Source organism: Lytechinus variegatus, chromosome 17 (assembly GCF_018143015.1).
Source record: "Lytechinus variegatus isolate NC3 chromosome 17, Lvar_3.0, whole genome shotgun sequence".
Taxonomy (NCBI): Eukaryota; Metazoa; Echinodermata; class Echinoidea; order Temnopleuroida; family Toxopneustidae; genus Lytechinus; species Lytechinus variegatus.
Window position 1 is genome coordinate 2,839,303 of NC_054756.1, and position 17,701 is coordinate 2,857,003.

At 35.0% G+C, this 17,701-nt stretch overlaps 1 protein-coding gene across 2 annotated transcripts in view; it reads left to right on the top strand.

The window, feature by feature from the left end:
• The first annotated feature begins 1,292 nt into the window (after window positions 1-1,292).
• Window positions 1,293-17,701, top strand: part of LOC121430555 (cerebral cavernous malformations protein 2 homolog) — a 55,627-nt gene continuing 39,218 nt past the window's right edge. Inside the window, exon 1 of one of the 2 annotated variants that reach the window (XM_041627866.1) lies at window positions 1,293-1,479. In XM_041627866.1, the coding sequence (XP_041483800.1) occupies window positions 1,453-1,479 (27 nt within the window). In that variant the 5' untranslated portion in view covers window positions 1,293-1,452. The remainder of the gene's footprint in view (window positions 1,480-17,701) is intronic. The other variant, XM_041627867.1, reaches the window with a different exon arrangement.

The window sequence follows — 17,701 nt, forward strand, 5'->3', positions numbered from 1 at the left end:
TCTCTTTGTCCGTCCATATTTCTATCTATAACATCTCTCTCTCTCTATCTATCCTTCTCTCTCTCTTTCTCTCTCTCCCTCTATATATCGACCTCTCTGTCTCTCCCCCCTCTCTATTTATCTATCTATCCATCCATCTCTCCCTCTTTCTCTCTCTTTCTATCTATCTATTCACCTCTCTCTCTCTCTCTATTTCTATCTATCTATCTATCTATCTATTTATCAGTCTTCTATATCTATCTTTCGGCAGCTTCTAAGTGTATCAATCCATCAAACTTCAATTTGTCTTTCCATTATAAGTATCTGTTTATTTTGATTTTGTCTGTCATTCTATTCATTTAGTTAATAATTTATTTTTAGAAAAAAAAACTATCATAAACAACGCGACTGCCGGCAAAAGCATGTTCGATTTCACTCCTGACTGCCGCTCTCTCTATACATGAAGTGCCGAGGAACTCTGTGCTCTGATATGATCAGTAACTGTGCAAATTGCATGCGGTGGTGGACTCGCCTGTGTCGCACGCTGCATGCAACCAGCGACGTGTGTAGACTCTTCACTAGTCGCTTTTTGGCTACTTTTCCGGAAAATGCCTTCGCCAGGGTGTAAAACGGAAACGCGCCTCCCGGACCGCGCGTCCCGGCACGGCACAGCCGGCGGAGTCTCCGCAGCTCCGTTTTCCATATACTCCGGGCGTTTACTTTACGCCTTTTCGTTCGGGTCAGTTTGATTTGAGTTGCAGTTTAGCCAATGAAATTCAGAAAAAAATAATACTGCCTAGGTTCCGTGTGCGTCACGACGTAAAGATACAAAAATGGTTTTCTATTAGTATACTTTCTCACTTGTTAATCACTGGTAATGATAACAATATCACGAAAAACATGGCATGCCATAGGTCATGTAGGTCTCCTGCGCCTGAAGCTGCAGTTAGTTGTTTATGTTTACGATATTGATATGTTGTACGCGCGCCAGGCCAGTCGTTTGGTATCAATTATACGTAATATCCAAGGCTTGCTTATCTAACATTTAAAAACAATTTATGCAAAAATTGATTTTTATCCGACGAAATGTAAAATATAAGTTTATTAGTGGTTTATTACACTCATTATATTACAGTCAGACTGTTTCATATCATCGCTGGCTCAATGTTCTTTTATTTAGGACGTATAATGTTTCCATCAATACCCTGCATAAAAGACTATTGAATGAATTGCCTATTTTTTCCCTTAGGATATGTAAGCCATTAACGTGCGGAGCATATGCGAGGGCTTGCGCTCTTCGTGTCGCATTAGTTTTTTTTAAACACATCATGGTTACGGAAGTCTGATACAAACTTCTCCGACTCCGCATCAATCGACGAGATCAGCTAACCTTCATAGATGTTTAAAAGTGAATCCGTCCTATCAAAGGGATAAATCGGATCAATATCAGTTTTTCATAAATGGGGTGTTGTTATGGAAGGAGGCCATAAGCCAAAAGCGGTAAGTTGATGCTTCATTATTCCTTGAAACTTCAAACTTAATACTAGCCGGGGCGTTTAGTCTTCTCCGCCGCAGCTTCCCCGCATGCCTCCTCCCTTTCGTGTGTGGTGTACTCGGCGCAGTCGCATCTCGCGATTTGCGTGGATGTTCGGCAAACCAAATTTTCACTTCCTATCTTGTACTCATAATCCCTCACTTTATTCAAAGGGACCATGTGCATTACCTAGTTTATTATTTGTATTTTTTATCACAATTCATAAATATGTCGTAGTCTACGTATATTTCGAGATCTAAACGACCACACCCAAAGGTGTTGGCGACCATTGTGATGACACTAATTCCCCGAGGATAATGGGCCGAGCTCACCCGGGCGAGGACGTGGTTCCGTATGGTCTGAGAATCCGCGGGATGAATATGTCCAACTTGAACATTACCCTTATTCTTAATGCACATGTATTGTGACGTATCCTCTTGTCCAGAATTGAATTGTGAAAAAATGTATTAGAACTCTATTGAATGAATGATAAGTTTTGCTAAGTTTTACAGACACACAGTGAATGAGTGATACAGAGCACAGCTTCAGAGACAGCCAGTAGTAGTACCCAGTCTAACAGTAACAGATTTAATAATAATCATGCTCATGTCATGACTTCATATCTAATTCATGTGTTAAACTATTTAAAAAAGTTCAAGGTTGTAATATGACATGACAAGAAGCTGATTTTTATTAGAAATAGTTTGATAGTTTTGTATTCATTTTGTAGATCTACATGTACATGTACATCATCTTCATCATCATCAAAAACTTGACATATTTTGACAATATCATCATTAAATCAACATTAGCATTTTCACCACCACCACCGTTATTCATCATCATCATCTTCATCATCATCATCTTCATCTTCAATCATCATCATCATCTATCTGGCCTAACAAGAAGATGATTATTTGTTGGCTCTGCCATAATCTTTAATATATAACCTGAAAGACCGATAGCAATAAACTTTCACGTTTGTGGGTAACAACAGGAAGACATACAAGACAGTAAATCACACCCTTGTCAAATTTGGTAACGAAAACACAGTCTACTCTTAGTTACTGCTGTCTTATCCCAAGTTTCTTATTTTCTACATGAAATTTTAATACAGATACATGTGAAGTTGATGAAATTGGCAAATTGCACAATAACACATTGTCCATAATCAGGAGACCGACACATGCCTGAAGAACCCTTTAGAAATCTCTAGATCTTCCTCATCATCTTCATCATTCACCATGACTGACAATCATGTTCATCAGTTCATCACCATGATCAGTGCCATCATCACCACCATCATTAACATCCTCCACATCATCATGAAGTCCTTCATGTTTAGTTTATCCCCATAATAGACCCCTAGGCCCTAATCACCACCACCATCGTCGTCGTCATCAATAACATCATCGCCATCATAAAATTTTATCATTGTCAACATTATTTATCATCGTCATTTCATCCAGGCAATGAATTTTTTTTCTTCAAAACATTGATACTGTAATCCCTTGAATCATATTTGTTTCTGTATTGAAGGTTAATTTTTTATTCTTTAAAATTGTCAATTGATATTAATATTTTTTCATAATTTGGACTTTGTGCATTTTCTTTCATAAAAACGTAAAAGGGATGGATCTAGGCTGGAGAATTATGAAAATTATATCTCAATAAATAGAGTAATATTCAAAGAGCAAAATGCTAAAAATGTGATCAAAATCTGATAACAAATAACTACCCCGGTACATGTAAGTTATTGAATTTTAAAGTCTAATTGCATTATTCCGGTGAAACAGTTCTAGGCATGTCTGCATTCAATGTTCATTAGGTAGGCTAATGATGTCATATCCCCACTTGTTTTTTTTTATTTCACTATATGAAATTAGGTTTAAATTTTAAAAAATTCTTCCAAGAATTAAAACAATTGCATTGACAGCTGATAAAGTGCATTAGTTATTTGTTGTCACAACTTATTTCATCATAATGGAGACACATCATTAAAATACATGAAAAAAAATGAAACAATTACCATACAACATACATTCATGTAAGAAAAAAGAAAGTGAGGATATTCCATGTACATGTACATCATCAGCCCACCTGATGAATATTTATGACAATGTGCATATAACTGTTTTCACACAATATTAAAAATGTTAACATTCAATAACTTTGTTTCTTTATTTGTTATCTGATTTTGATGAAATTTTCAGCATTTTGCTTTACTCTATTTATTTCTATATAAATATTTTCAGCCCAGACCATCCATTTAAAGGTCAAGTCCACCCCAGATAAATGTTAATTTGAAAATTTCATCAAAATCGGATGTAAAATAAGAAAGTTACATATTTAAAGTTTCGTTATTTTTCACAAAACAGTGGTATGCACAACTCAGTGACATGCAAATGACAGAGTTGATGATGTCTATCACTCATTATTTGTTTTGTTTTTTATTGTTTGAATTATACAATATTTCATTTTTTTACAGATTTGACAATGAGGACACACTTGACTGAACCATATACATGTATTAAACAACTGTCACAACTTATTTCATCATAATGCCACATGTTCAGGGAGGAATTAATCATTGTTTCACTTGACAGTGAGGAGAAAATTAGAATATTTCATGTGGATGACGTCATCAGTCTCCTCATTTGCATATCCACAAGGATGTGCATATTATAACTGTTTTGTGAAATTGAGTGAAACTTTGAAATGTCATAACTTTCTTATTTTACTTCCAATTTTGATGAAATTTTCAATGTTGTGCTTGTTGGATTTTTATCTTTTTATTCAAACCAACTTTTTGTTGGGGTGGACTTGTCCTTTATCCTTTAAGTCCAAGTAAAATAAATTTTACACAAACTTCTCATTGAAACTAAATTTATGCAAAATGTGACTTCTAATTTGTATTAGAAGTCACATTTTTTTTCTTGATTTCTACAAAAAATTATTTACCCAACGTGCAAGAGAGCTGGTGATTATCTCAAATACATGTACATGTACGTCAAAAATTTCCTCCAGTATTTGTGTATTCTCTTCATTGAAAATGCAAAGAAAGAATAATCATACATTACAGTCTGATGGAGATAATTCTTATGAATTAAAAAAAGTTAAATGATAAACTATATGGCACCCCCCTTTTGCATATTGACAAGGATGAAAGCAAACATTTATTTGTTTTACATCTGATTTTCATTTTTGAAGGTTTTCAATGGTTCATATGCTTGTTTGATTTTTCTCTGTAGATTTGTTGAAATCAACTTGTTTCTGGGATGTACTTGACCTTTAAAAATAGATCTGCATGTACAGTACAGTGCCTGTACCTGAATCAAACTATATTCCTGAAATATTTTTAATACAGAAATTGATAAATACTCTTAGAAAAAAAACCCTTATGATTGTGACATCATCACCAATTAAAGAAGTTTTGCATGGTGGTGGAGGCTTCATTATGAACTTAATTCATATTCCATTATGAGTATCAAATTTGGATAACATCAATATGATCACTCTGTTACAAATTGGAGTTGAAAATACTTCATAAAAACATTGCTGACAGATACTAGATCTTCCAAGTCAAAGTGCTTAATAGCTGAACAATATTTGTTAAATGTTTTGAATCCACAGAGTTTGGGACAATGAGCATGATTGCATGAATGGACAAAACATTGGTGTCCAGGAGGCTTATTTTGAGTGTCATTTTTTTCTAAGGTTGTTCTTTGGGCCTGATGTTGCCATCATAAAATGATGAAAAGTGGCCCAACACAGGTTGTCAGAGCCACGCATGGTGGCTCAGTGGTAGAGCGTCCACTTCATGAATGGAAGGTCGTGGGTTCGATCCTCGGTCGAGTTTGATATACCAAAGACTTATAAAAATGGGACCTTCTGCCTTTTTGCTACATGTAGGTGCTCAGCATTTAGATTTAAATTAAATAGAGAAGGGTATTCAATATTAAACAGTATTACAGTATGTTGGGCCCTCTGGTAGAGAATTTCCTTTATTAACTGAAGCGGCTACACTGGGTAAATAACACATCAAATACTGGTATTAATTTTTTTAAATAGATATTCATTGATAATTTGATAAAACTCTCTTTATTGCAGGCCTATAAAATAATGTAATCATTGTTACTAGTATTCTTTTCATTTTCTGCTTATTTTCCAACATTTTCAGAAGTTTATCTTCCTCTTCTCAAGAATTGCTCTCTACCTTGTACATGTAGATGTATATTTTTTTCTTTCTGCTACTTATACCCTTATTACACAGGATTTTCTTAGCCCCGGACTATCGCTAACCCTGTACTATCCTTAACCCCGTACTATTTTTTTTCCTTTTCACACATGCCAAATTGTATATTGCTAACCCCGGATAAGGAATGCTTGCTTTTCACACACGAAACTCGCTAACCCCGGACTAGTGGTAGCTCATGCTTTAAATACATTTGTTGATCATTCGTATAGTACAAGTACTTCACTCGTACACTTTTTACACACGCTAAAATTTCCTTAAACCCGTACTATAGGTGGGGCTAAATTGCCATTTAGCCCCATCTATAGTACGGGGTTAAGGTTAGCCCACTTTCGTTTTACACTAGCAATCTTAACCCCGTACTATCGCTCTTAGCACCGCAATTGCTGGGATAACCCTGCTTTTTTGCAGGGCCAAATAATCCTGTACTAAAGGTGGGGTTAGCCCACTTTGCAAAATGCTGTGTAAAAAGAAAGTGGGCTAAGCTTAACCCCGTACTATAGGTGGGGCTAAATGGCAATTTAGCCCCACCTATAGTACGGGGTTAAGGAAATTTTAGCGTGTGTAAAAAGGGTATGATATATTTTTTTTACAATTTGCATAGAAAAGTGCATTTGATTTTCAAACACATGTTAGTAGCAAATTAATATGATTGATCAATGTACTGGGTTAAGGAAATTTGTTTCCATACAAAAAATGAGAAAAAAATATCCCATATTAACGCTGTAGAACTTGCAAGGTAGAGTCTGACTGTTCAATAATTGTACAGGTCTATGGATTCAAGGCTCGAAAAAAAAAACTATTACTTTCCTAGTAAACTGCAAACTAGCGGGAAATCCATGCATTGGAGAGAAGTAGAGTAGAAAAAGCAAAGTGTTTTTTTAATAGCCACACCACGTAGGTTTTTGTTTCATCTTTTGGAAGATAAAAAACCCAGCTTTATGAGCAACTGTTGACCCTTTCTTGTCTAATTCATACATGAATAATGTAGCTCATAAAACATAGTTTGCATGCATAATTTTACAAGCAGCTTTGTGAAACGCAGGTCCTAGATTATATGACCAGTGTGTCTACATAATAACCTCATGTTCTTGTGCAGAGGTCTCTTGAAGGTTTACCCAACTTTCTAGTCCAGCCATCCAGGAGAAGGTATTCCCTTGTCTGTTCGTTACAGGAAGGTGTTGAGTCTCTTCATTAGGCGATAACACCTACCTTCTAAATTAATGCTGATAGATCCAGATGACTAGCGCCCTTTGAGCGGCCCCCTCTTAACCTTGGCCACACCCCTGCCTAGCTGACCGTTTCGCCCAATGAATGTCCTAAAACCGAGCATAGTACTATTTTATATCAGTCACTGTACCCTGCAGTATGTATGTAGCTTAAATGCTGACCAGTGATCTGTTTGTGATCAATGGCACATGTACATGTACGTGTCTGGAAAACATCTGCACTTTAAAACTTGACTGGTGATCTGTGCTATGAATGTGTCTCATCTCTCAAGGGTCTAGTCCGTTGAGCAATTATGTATTTTTTTTTTGTAAAAGTGGATTCTCCGTGTACACTGGCCCTCTCAAGACACAAGATGGGAGGAATTTAGATGATGTGATTAAAAAGCGTGTCATTCTGCCTCATATGCAATTTCGTGATTGCATTTTTTTACATGGACTGCACCTTCTATGCTTCAAATTTCTGATGACCCAATGAGCTATCTATGGACTTTTGATTGGCCATTTTATAAAAGTGTTTTGAGCATTTGATATTGACTATGGGTGCTGGCAATGTTGGATTGAGGTCAGCTTTCATACAGCCATTGCCCAGGAAGGAGGCAGTTTTATAGCATCTATAGCTCTGTAAAGCCTGGATCCTCTTTAATAGAGACACTCAACTATTGATCCTTTGAGGATTTTTATCATTCAAGTGAAACTAGATTTTTTTTTTAAATCATGGAGAAGGTGATTATGTGTTACCATGTTTCCATGGCATTGTATAAGGTAAGAATCCAATGAGGCTCTCTACAACTCCTTAATTTTTCTTTCTCCTTTTCACCTCATGCCTCGCCTTGTGCATGTTAAAGAACCTTCTTCTCTGTGCAAAAAGGGTAGGAATTCTTTCCTGAAGGAGTATTAAACTTTTTTTACTTTGTAATTCAATCCTTGTAGGTAACATGGTACTTATTTTATTTTCTTAAAGTTCAGTTACAGAAGCCATGTAACTTTAACTCTGTTTTCCAAATTTTTAATAAAAATTGTTAATCATTTTGGTCATCTAGGCTACATACATGTACATTTTGCAATATGCAAAAGCAGTATTTGATGCACTCACACTAAATTCCATTGTTTATTACTTACTGATTTACCCCCCCCCAAAAAAAAAAAAAGTTGATCATTTTTTCATGACACCTTAATTTTATAAACCCAATTCGTAGTGTTCATAACTTCATAATCAATATGCCTACCAAGATGATTTGACAAGTATTAAAGTGCTACTGAAAGGAAGAAAAAATCTTACCAAAAAAATGAAAAAAGATGAATTTCAAACTCAAAGGCTATACAGGCTGCAAAAGCGTATGCACATCAAATATATAACAGTATAGTCAGTAGGTGTTATGGCATGGTTTCGTTCCTCATAATCCAGGCAGCATTGCCAAAGCCTGTGCCTTTCAGGCATGAATACATAGAATGGCAGTGAAGTGAATTGAAAAGGGGGCGTGACCCCTCTAGCCACTCGTCATTCATCAGTAGTAAGTTACACCCAGCCAAACCCTTGTACTGGAGGACATTGAATGCTAGGAGATTCTATTCAGTTTTCAAATGAACGGTGTGCAGTTTGCCCAACTGCCAATGTCACTACAGACTACAGTATTCTAAAGTATACATGTAGGCCTACTGGTAAAATGAAATTTTGTGTAATAAGCCTACTATAGCCTATGAAATGATCAGAAAATAATCGAATGGTGCCTCGTATGAGTTTCTTTTCTTTGTTGATATTTATTTGTAATGGTTCACAAAATATTTCGTTATAATTGCCGTTCATACTTATGCATGTCTTTCACTTTAGATGTTGTCATGAAATGTATGTACATGTACATGTATGTAAATCCCAAAACAATTTTTTTTATGGACTTGAATTGATTGAATTGAATTGATGATAATCTACATTACATGTGTGTGTGTTAGAAAATTGGTTTATTTACTTTATTATATTACATAGATCCTATAGAGCATTATAGCCTGGTGATAATACGAAGCACAACCCTCCCACCCCTCCCCTCCCATAAAAAAATTGTCTTTAAGTTAAATGAATGGATGAACCTTTACAGATTATGTGTATTTGATTGAAATGTAAAGGGTTTTATATTATTTTTACATGTTACAACTTTTTAAGTACACTCTCCTGTATGCGTTCCTAAAATCTGCATCAATTGTGGGAGTTTGCGATGTCTCATTCAACCTGGCTGCAGTAGTATTTAATAATAACAAAAAATGGGACAATTGGGTTCACAAAACCCTGGCCCCGAAGACTTGTGTTTGCCTGCATGCTATTGTTCTCCTCACTGTCAAAGTCACATGGTTGGAGTGGGTATGAAATATTTGTGTACTGTATTTCGTTTTAATTTGGCTATGCTTTGAGGCAAGCAATATGGACCCATAATTGTCGCAAGAAGTCATTGTTGGTTCTGTATTATGACTAGTTTAACAGTACACTATGTAGGTGATCAGATCAAGCCTTGTTTACCCAGGTTTTTTTTTTTTTTTACGTGGGGGGGGGGTTGTTTATGGGAGCCTTCATGTAGACAATTTGATCCATCGTGATGTTTTTTTCTTATTTACCGTTTATCAGTTATGCCATCCCCCCCAAAAAAAAGGGATTCAAATGGCAAAATTGTCTATAAGAGAATATTCCTCACTTCTCATCACAGAGGAATAACTACGAAAAGTGTAATTTCATCTTTTTGGTACACCAACAACACCGAATGTTGTATGCCTGGTGTGCCTCAGACTCAGTGCCCCCCCCCCCCTGCTCTCTCCTTGGATTTATTCATGATGTTTTTATGTTTTTAGAATTTTTTTAGCATTACTCAATATCTGCAGAATGTATTGTTTTGAATAGATCAGATGAAAATGAGAATATATCCTACAAGTAGAATACTGTTTAAGAGGAAGTCCACCCCAACAAAACATTTTATTTTAAAACGGAAAATTATTTTGAGATAAACTCTGATATACGTACATAATATCCTATTTTAACCTGTTTAAAGGTAAATGCTAGTTTTGGTAACGATATCAAAATGAGTTAGTACAGAATCCAATGAAATGACTACCAAAGTGTGTGTTTGTATAAATAAAACGCATGTGCCAAAGGATTCTGGAATAAATTGTGTAATTGCTGAGAAATCAGCAAATAAGCACAGGATTCGGGTAGAGCGTCAGGCCTGACGCTCTAATAATTAACATTGTCCCACGTGCACTTATCTATGTTGGGGATCTTTAGTGTTAACATTTTCCAGCGTAGATTTCAAGATTTCACAAAGTTCAGTTAATGTAATACCCTTTTCATAAACCTATCCTCCAATAAGCCGCCTAAGAGTAATGCGGATAATTCAATAAAAATTGCGTTCATAAACTCCGAAAATAAGCTGCATTATTTTTACGAGCGCCCGTCCTGAAAAAGGCGGATAATCGCCATGACAACTGGACACGCCCCCTCCGATGCGGTTGTGTTGGAAAAGGGTGACCTTGTGACCGCACCATGGCAATTATCCGCATTATTTGGAAATGCGTTCATAAACTCAAAATATCCCGATGCCGCTATTATGCGGATAATAGCAGCATCAGAGTAATGCGGATAACTCTTGTCCTCCTCCAATTTTACGACCAAATTATGCTGCTATTAGCCGCCTAATTCATTTTAATTGGGTTTATGAAAGGGGTATAACTGTACCAGATCTAGATCTTCGATGATATACTGACAATAAAGCCTATACAGACTTTCTCATGAAATCAGTGTTTACTGCAACTACAGGAATTTCTCTTTAAACTTGATTTTGCATCGATGTTTTATTTCTTTTTTACTTCACATCTTTTTCAATTTCAATTTCAATCTCACACTATTAAGCTAAGATTCTTTCTTTTATTTTTAAAAGTATTTGTTGTGTTATATTTATAACTATTTTGCAATCTTACTGTTCTGTATTTCCCTCTTTATATCTGAAACAGCCTGCAAGCAGATTAATGTTGTATTCTGTTGAAAGATGTCAAAATAATAAATAAATGAATGTAGTTTGTTAACACTGTATGTCAGACTACCTTTTTTATGAAGCAGCAAAACTCATACATGTAATGACCCCCCGAACAAAGAAAGATCTTCAGTTCAAACACTACCTCCTAATTCCTGTTCATTGTTATGGCAGGGCTAGTGTGGGGATTATTAGGTTTAATCCTTGAAACAAATCCCCTTTGATCCCTTTGACAGTGTATCTCCTGGTGTAGTGTTGCTCACCTATCAGTGATTCACACCTTGCTAATAATACCCACTAAACAACAAGGGTAATACTGGTAGATGTTACCCTCAGGACATGATCCTTCAGGGCAAATTCAGAAGCGAAGGAATGATGTACAAATTGTATATGGTATTGATTCTTATACTCATCTACGGGTATTGCAGGACATACATGTACAAATTGTACATGTACATGAACTTTTTGAAGTAATTATATCTTTAGAAATAAGAGAGTGTAGTTCACAAAGGAAAATGCTTAGAATTTCATCGAAATCTAAAGTTATGATTTCAAAGTTTAAACGTGAAAATGGAAAACGGCCAATTCATCCACTGCCAACTCGTCCAATCACCACATGGTCTACCTTCATTTATACCCCTTTCATACTGCCCTCTTCATTTTTCACGCGCGAACTTCTCCGCCTCGATTCCTCACTTCCCGGCAAAGAAAAAATTGTACCCTTTCGCACTGACAATTCTTCCCCGGCGAAAGTCAACAGGCAATTGCACAACAAACAAAAGAAAATTGTAAACATTCCTTCTTACCTATTACCAAAGGTATAAAGATAATTAATTACAACATATTTTGGAAGTATTATGAGGAAAACAAACAATATCACCTTGTTTTTATATTTTAGCACATTTTATACAGGTAAAAAATGCTTTTTAATAAATATTGTTAGTAAAAATAAAATTATGTTCGAGGGTATCTATTTGTCCATAGCATTCAGCTGAGCTTGAAACTATCGCGCGCGGAATCTCGGTACAGGGGACTTCGGGAGAGAAAAAAAAATGACCTCTTACGTCATTAAAGAGGAGAAGTTCTCCGGTTTGCTTTCATACTGGCCTTTTCACCGGTGAAGTTCTCCTGTGTACCTTTCATACTGGACACTTTCCCCTTCGCCGGTGAAAAGCGCAATATGAAAGGGGTATTAAAAGCAGGGTTAGCTGGCCACCAAAATTGGGATGCTGGTGTGAAACCAAACCAGGCTAAGGAAAAGTGGGGCTTATTACATTAGCCAATCACAGAAGTCGAAATTGCATGTTAATCACGCTCTGTGTGGCAAAATCATCAATATTCATGAGCTGTCCGATAGTCCGGGGTTAAGGAGTTAACCCAGGCTCAGCAAATAGAATTGGGTAAAGAAAGATGGTGAAAAAAAAAGATACGGGGTTAAGGATAGTCCGGGTTAAGGATTATAGATGGGGTTTTATAAGGAAATATTAGGAAAATAGACCTGCAATATACATGTATGTTATAGGCCTACTTGTAGGTTTTAACCTTTTCTTTGATGAAGTAAAACAAATTCTTTGATGAAGTTAAAATAATTCTTTGATAAGTTTCGACCTTGCCATTTCTAGCGTGACTTTTTTCCTATAATGTCTGCATGAGCTTTGCATGCTGGAGAAGGGGGCAAACTTGATGCATGATGATGATGATGATAAAAGCTTCCCAAGTATGCATCCCCAGGGAGCAATAAAATATTTCCAAAAAAAGTGAGTGATGTTGTGAGACAAGTGTGAAATTCTCCCTATCTCTCTATCGATAATCGCTCCTGACAAATTGGTCTAACGCCCTGCAACAGTTGGGTGTGTATCGTAAAATTTTGTTTTTCATCCTCATTATTGCCTCCAAATCCCAAACTCTTCTGACGTGCAATTTGATGATAATTTCCCCAAAGGAAATTGGCTGAAATCGTGGCTCAATACCATGCCAGTTTTTTTTTTCATTCGCTGCTGCTAAACTTTCCTTTTTATTTTACAATGTTCATGTACATGTATGTGCAACCATGGTTCAACTGAGTAAAATTTACTGTTCATTTCATTTTTTATGTTTCTTGGAGAGACTGTCCTAAACAATTTCATTTCAGACGAAAAGGAAGCTTGCTGAAAAACTCTAACAAAGCTCACTTTTCCCTGAAACTTTTTTAGAGTCGCTGTTCAAATGAAGGGCTACATAGGCTATGTATATGTTCAGGGGACAGGTGTGAAATTTTGATAATAAAAGGGGTACTCTGGGCTGAAAATATTATATGTTTAATGAAAATAGAGTAAAATTCACACACCAAGCAAAATGCTAAAAAAATCAACAAAATCTGATGACAAAATATTAAAGGCGAAGTTCACCCTGACAAAAAGTTTATTGTAAAAATAGCAGAAAAAATAATAAAAAATATTGCCGAAGGTTTGAGAAAAATTCATCAAATAATTAAAAAGTTATTAGAATTTCAATTATTTGATTTGTGACGTCATATGCGAGCAGTATTCCTACATAGCGAATGGTAAAAAATCAATGAAATGTCGTTTTCTCAGAAAATTGAAAATGGTTTTCACTGGAACTTTTGTATATCAATAGACAAATCATTTCACACCCGATCATGAAAAGAAAACAAAATTAAGTCATCAGGAACCATACAAAATTTGAAATTCATACATTTTATATTACATAACACATGGGGCAGCTGCTCGTTTATGACGTCACAAATCCAAAATTTTGAGCTCTAATAACTTTCTTACTCTTTAACGGATTTTCCTCAAACTTTCACCAATATTTTTGACTATTTTTTCTGCTATTGTTACAACAAAGTTTTCTTCAGGGTGAACTTCCCCTTTAAAGGGGAATCCAACCCAAATAAAGACTTGTTTTTATAAGAAAAAGAAAAATCAGACAAGTTAATAGGTGAAAGTTTGAACAATATTGGACAAACAACAGGAAAGTTATGAATTTTTAAAAGTTGTAAATATTGGTAATCACTATACCCATGGAGACTTCAAATTGGCCGCATATGGGATGTCATAGTGATGTAAGGCAAGGACTACTCTTCCATGTACTCCAATACATATTATGGCTAAAATGTCATTTTTCCCTAAAGTTTTATTTCAAATTATATTTTTCTTTCATGAGGACATAAAACAATATACTACCAGGATTATATTTAGATTACTGCCCCAGGGGAATAGGTACTTAGGAGAAAACCACAAATCCCTGATAATAAAGTACATGGCCTATGGGAAAGTTGTCCTTGCCCCTTGTCATAATTTACTTACCCAGTTGCCAATTTGAAATCTACATACTATTAGTGATCTCAATTTTAAAGCAGCTATAACTTTCTTATCGCTTGTCCGATTTCTTTCAAACTTTCGCCATTCTGTTTAATTCATTTTTCTTCTTCCCAACACAACATTTTATGGCCAAGGCTGGATTCCCCTTTAAACAAAATTATAGAATTTTACAGTTTAGCATTATTTTGTGACAGTTACATACACATTGTTATGAATATTCATTAAGTGGTCTGATGATGTCATGTCCCTACTTTCCCTTTGCATGTTATTACAGTATGACATAATAATTATTTAAATTTTTCGTGCATTTGTGTTTGATATACAGTATGTTTCCCTTTTAATAAGTCGCCGCAATGAATCTAATTGTCAATGTAATCTTTTCTTTGTAATTCTTGGATGATAAAATTTGAATAAACATAATTTCATATAAAAAAGACAAAAGCATTTGGGAATTAGACGTCATTGAATATTCATGATGAAGAAGACCTGTGAAAGATTGCCTGAACTCAACAGTTTTGTATTTTTATAGATGGTTTGCATGCATGTGATGTGATTGCTCATTTTAATAAAAGAAGCCCTTGGGGTAAGAACAAGGAGGAGGAATGAAAGGATATCCTGTAGGCAGAGATGATGATGTAAATAGTTTTAGATTGGACACACCTCTTCCCACCTTTATTAGAACAATCTGTCGTACCAAGAAGGTGTTACTTTTCCTTGGTCATACATGCAGCTACATACCCCTCTCGGTGGCGTGTCATATTATTTGTGTAGTTACGCATATCTTTGCAAATATGTTGTCTTGTCACTTCCATTTTATTTTCAGAAGAGCTAGTCATGCTAATGACAATGTGGTCCATTTTAATACCCCTTATTAGAGTTCAAGACAAGAACCAAAAACTTGAGGTAGCCAGACTTTGTGTATGGGGATGAATTTCTACAGAAACGCTGCGATACAAAAAATATGAATTGTAATACAAAAATCTAGTTTTGTGATGAATGTTGGCATGTTTATCACAATGCATCCAGTTTTTGTCTTGTCTGAACCTCTCGGCAGAGACCTTCATAGTGATCACTTTTCCTGTTTGGTCTGTTTATTTTTGTCCGTTTAAAAAAAAATATTTAAGTTTTTGTTCAACATGCTCTCATTTCTTTATTTCTACTACATGTAGCTGTATAGATTTTCAAATATTATTGTATAAATTGCAATGTTACTTCTTAATTTTCTTGTTCTTCTTCCAATTCAATTGTCTTTCTTCTCTATCTTCCCATTCTCCTTTGTCTTCGCCTTCTCATTCTTTATTTTTCTTCTCCGTCTTCTTGTTATTATTATCATTATTATCAATATCATCAACATCATCATTATTCTACTACTACTACTACTACTACTGCTACATGTACTTCTACTTCTGCTTCTACTACTACTACTTCTTCTTCTACTACTACTACTTCTTCTTTTTCTTCTTCTTTGTGTTCTTTTTTTTTATAACATTTCAAAGGAAATTACATCATTTATGACGTTTTTCATAATTCACATGAGAATTCCATTACATTACATGACTACATTGTTGATGCTTTAGATTGAAAAATTAATTACTATTGGTATATAAAAAAATCACTCTATAACCAAGCCCCAAAATACTTGTCTAATTGTTTAGAAATTTATGTCCCAGGTAGAAGAACTAGATCCTCTGAAGACCCACTTAAATTAACATATCCAACAAAAAGAAAACAGACTGGAGATAGAACATTCACTGTTGCATCCTCTATGGAATGGAACAAGCTCCCTCTTGCAATAAGACAATCCCCAACAATCAAGTCTTTTAAGAAGTCACTTAAAACTTTCTTGTTCTAAGCAATTGCCTTCATTTAACATGTCATTCTGATTTTTGTTTGTATCTTTTCTATGTTAATTGAAATTGTGAGCACTTTGGGCCATTTGGGAAAAGCGCGTTATGAATATTGAGTATTATTATTATATTTCTTGATCATAGTAAAGCTTTCGACTGTATAGATTTTTGAATATTGTAAAAATTGCAATTATTCAAGGTTTTGTTCAACTTGCTCTCATTCTGTACCAATTTAAATCTCACTTGTTTCAATTGATCTTTGCTTGTTGTTGAGGATAATTTTTGTTCAAACTATATATTTTTTTTCATTTCTGCATCAGTTGTATATACACTTGGTAAAAAATCCTTGGGTAACCTCATGTGTGTTCATGAGGATCATGGGGTCAAAGGTTATCTTTATGTAGGGATAAGAAGGTCAAATGATAGGAAGTCATGACCATCCTTTTTTCAAGTTTTTGTTCAACATGCTCTCATTTCTTTATTTCTGCATCGATTATGTTACACTTGGAACAAATACCAGTGCCCACTTGTTCATGTGCCTCAGGATGATAAGGTCAGAGGTCATGTAGGGGTCAAAAGATCATTTGTATATTTTATTGATCACAAACCAAGACTGGTGGTGAGCCCCTTGGCTCTCCTTTTCTTTCTTTTCCTTGCTAGTGCTTTCTTCTTCTTCTTTTTTTATGGGGGGGGGGGGGAGTCCATGTCCCTCAACCCCCCCCCCATCTGTGTTTTGAGTGGTCTAAAAGATGCAGTTTGTATTGTTTGAATACTAAAAAAAGTTGCTGTTGTACATGTGTACATTTCACAAATACATGTAACCTAAAATTAATAAAAAGGAGTTCACAATTTCTCTGTACGCTTTCATTATTTTGTACTTTGTTTCAAGTACATGTACATGTAGGCCTAGTACTGAACAAATTGGCATTATGCCAATAAATGACTGAAAACAATGGAACAATTTAATTGAACCAGTAACACCCAATGACCAAACCTATAGAGTCGAATAGAGGAAAACGGTGAAAAAAAATGACGTCAAATCCCTTATAACAGTTATTATGACTATGACTGTATCGGCTCTATTACTTTATAGTATGCAGTATGTACATATTGCTTCAAAAGAAGAGTACATGTAGGCTCTATCAAAAATCCATCAATTTTTCATGGTATTATTTTGTAGTCCTTATTAAAATAAGCATAATTTGTCATTCTTTTCAAATTCAAATTCAAATTGTTTTATTCTCTCAGTAAAACCTTTACATAAAAAAATATTATACATGTACAAAGTTGAAATACATGTATTGCAAATCGGTGTAATCTAAAGTCATAAAAAAAAAGATATTTGTTAAATTATTATTAAAGGACCATTTTTTTTTAGTTCTCTAGACTTCAAAGAATTTCAATTGAACATCTGTGGAGTACATTTTCCAAATTTGTATTGAATTTCCTTTATAGTTTTGAAGATGATTTTTTTTACCGTAATAAAGATATACTGTATTATTTAGTCAGTAAATTAATAGAAAAGAT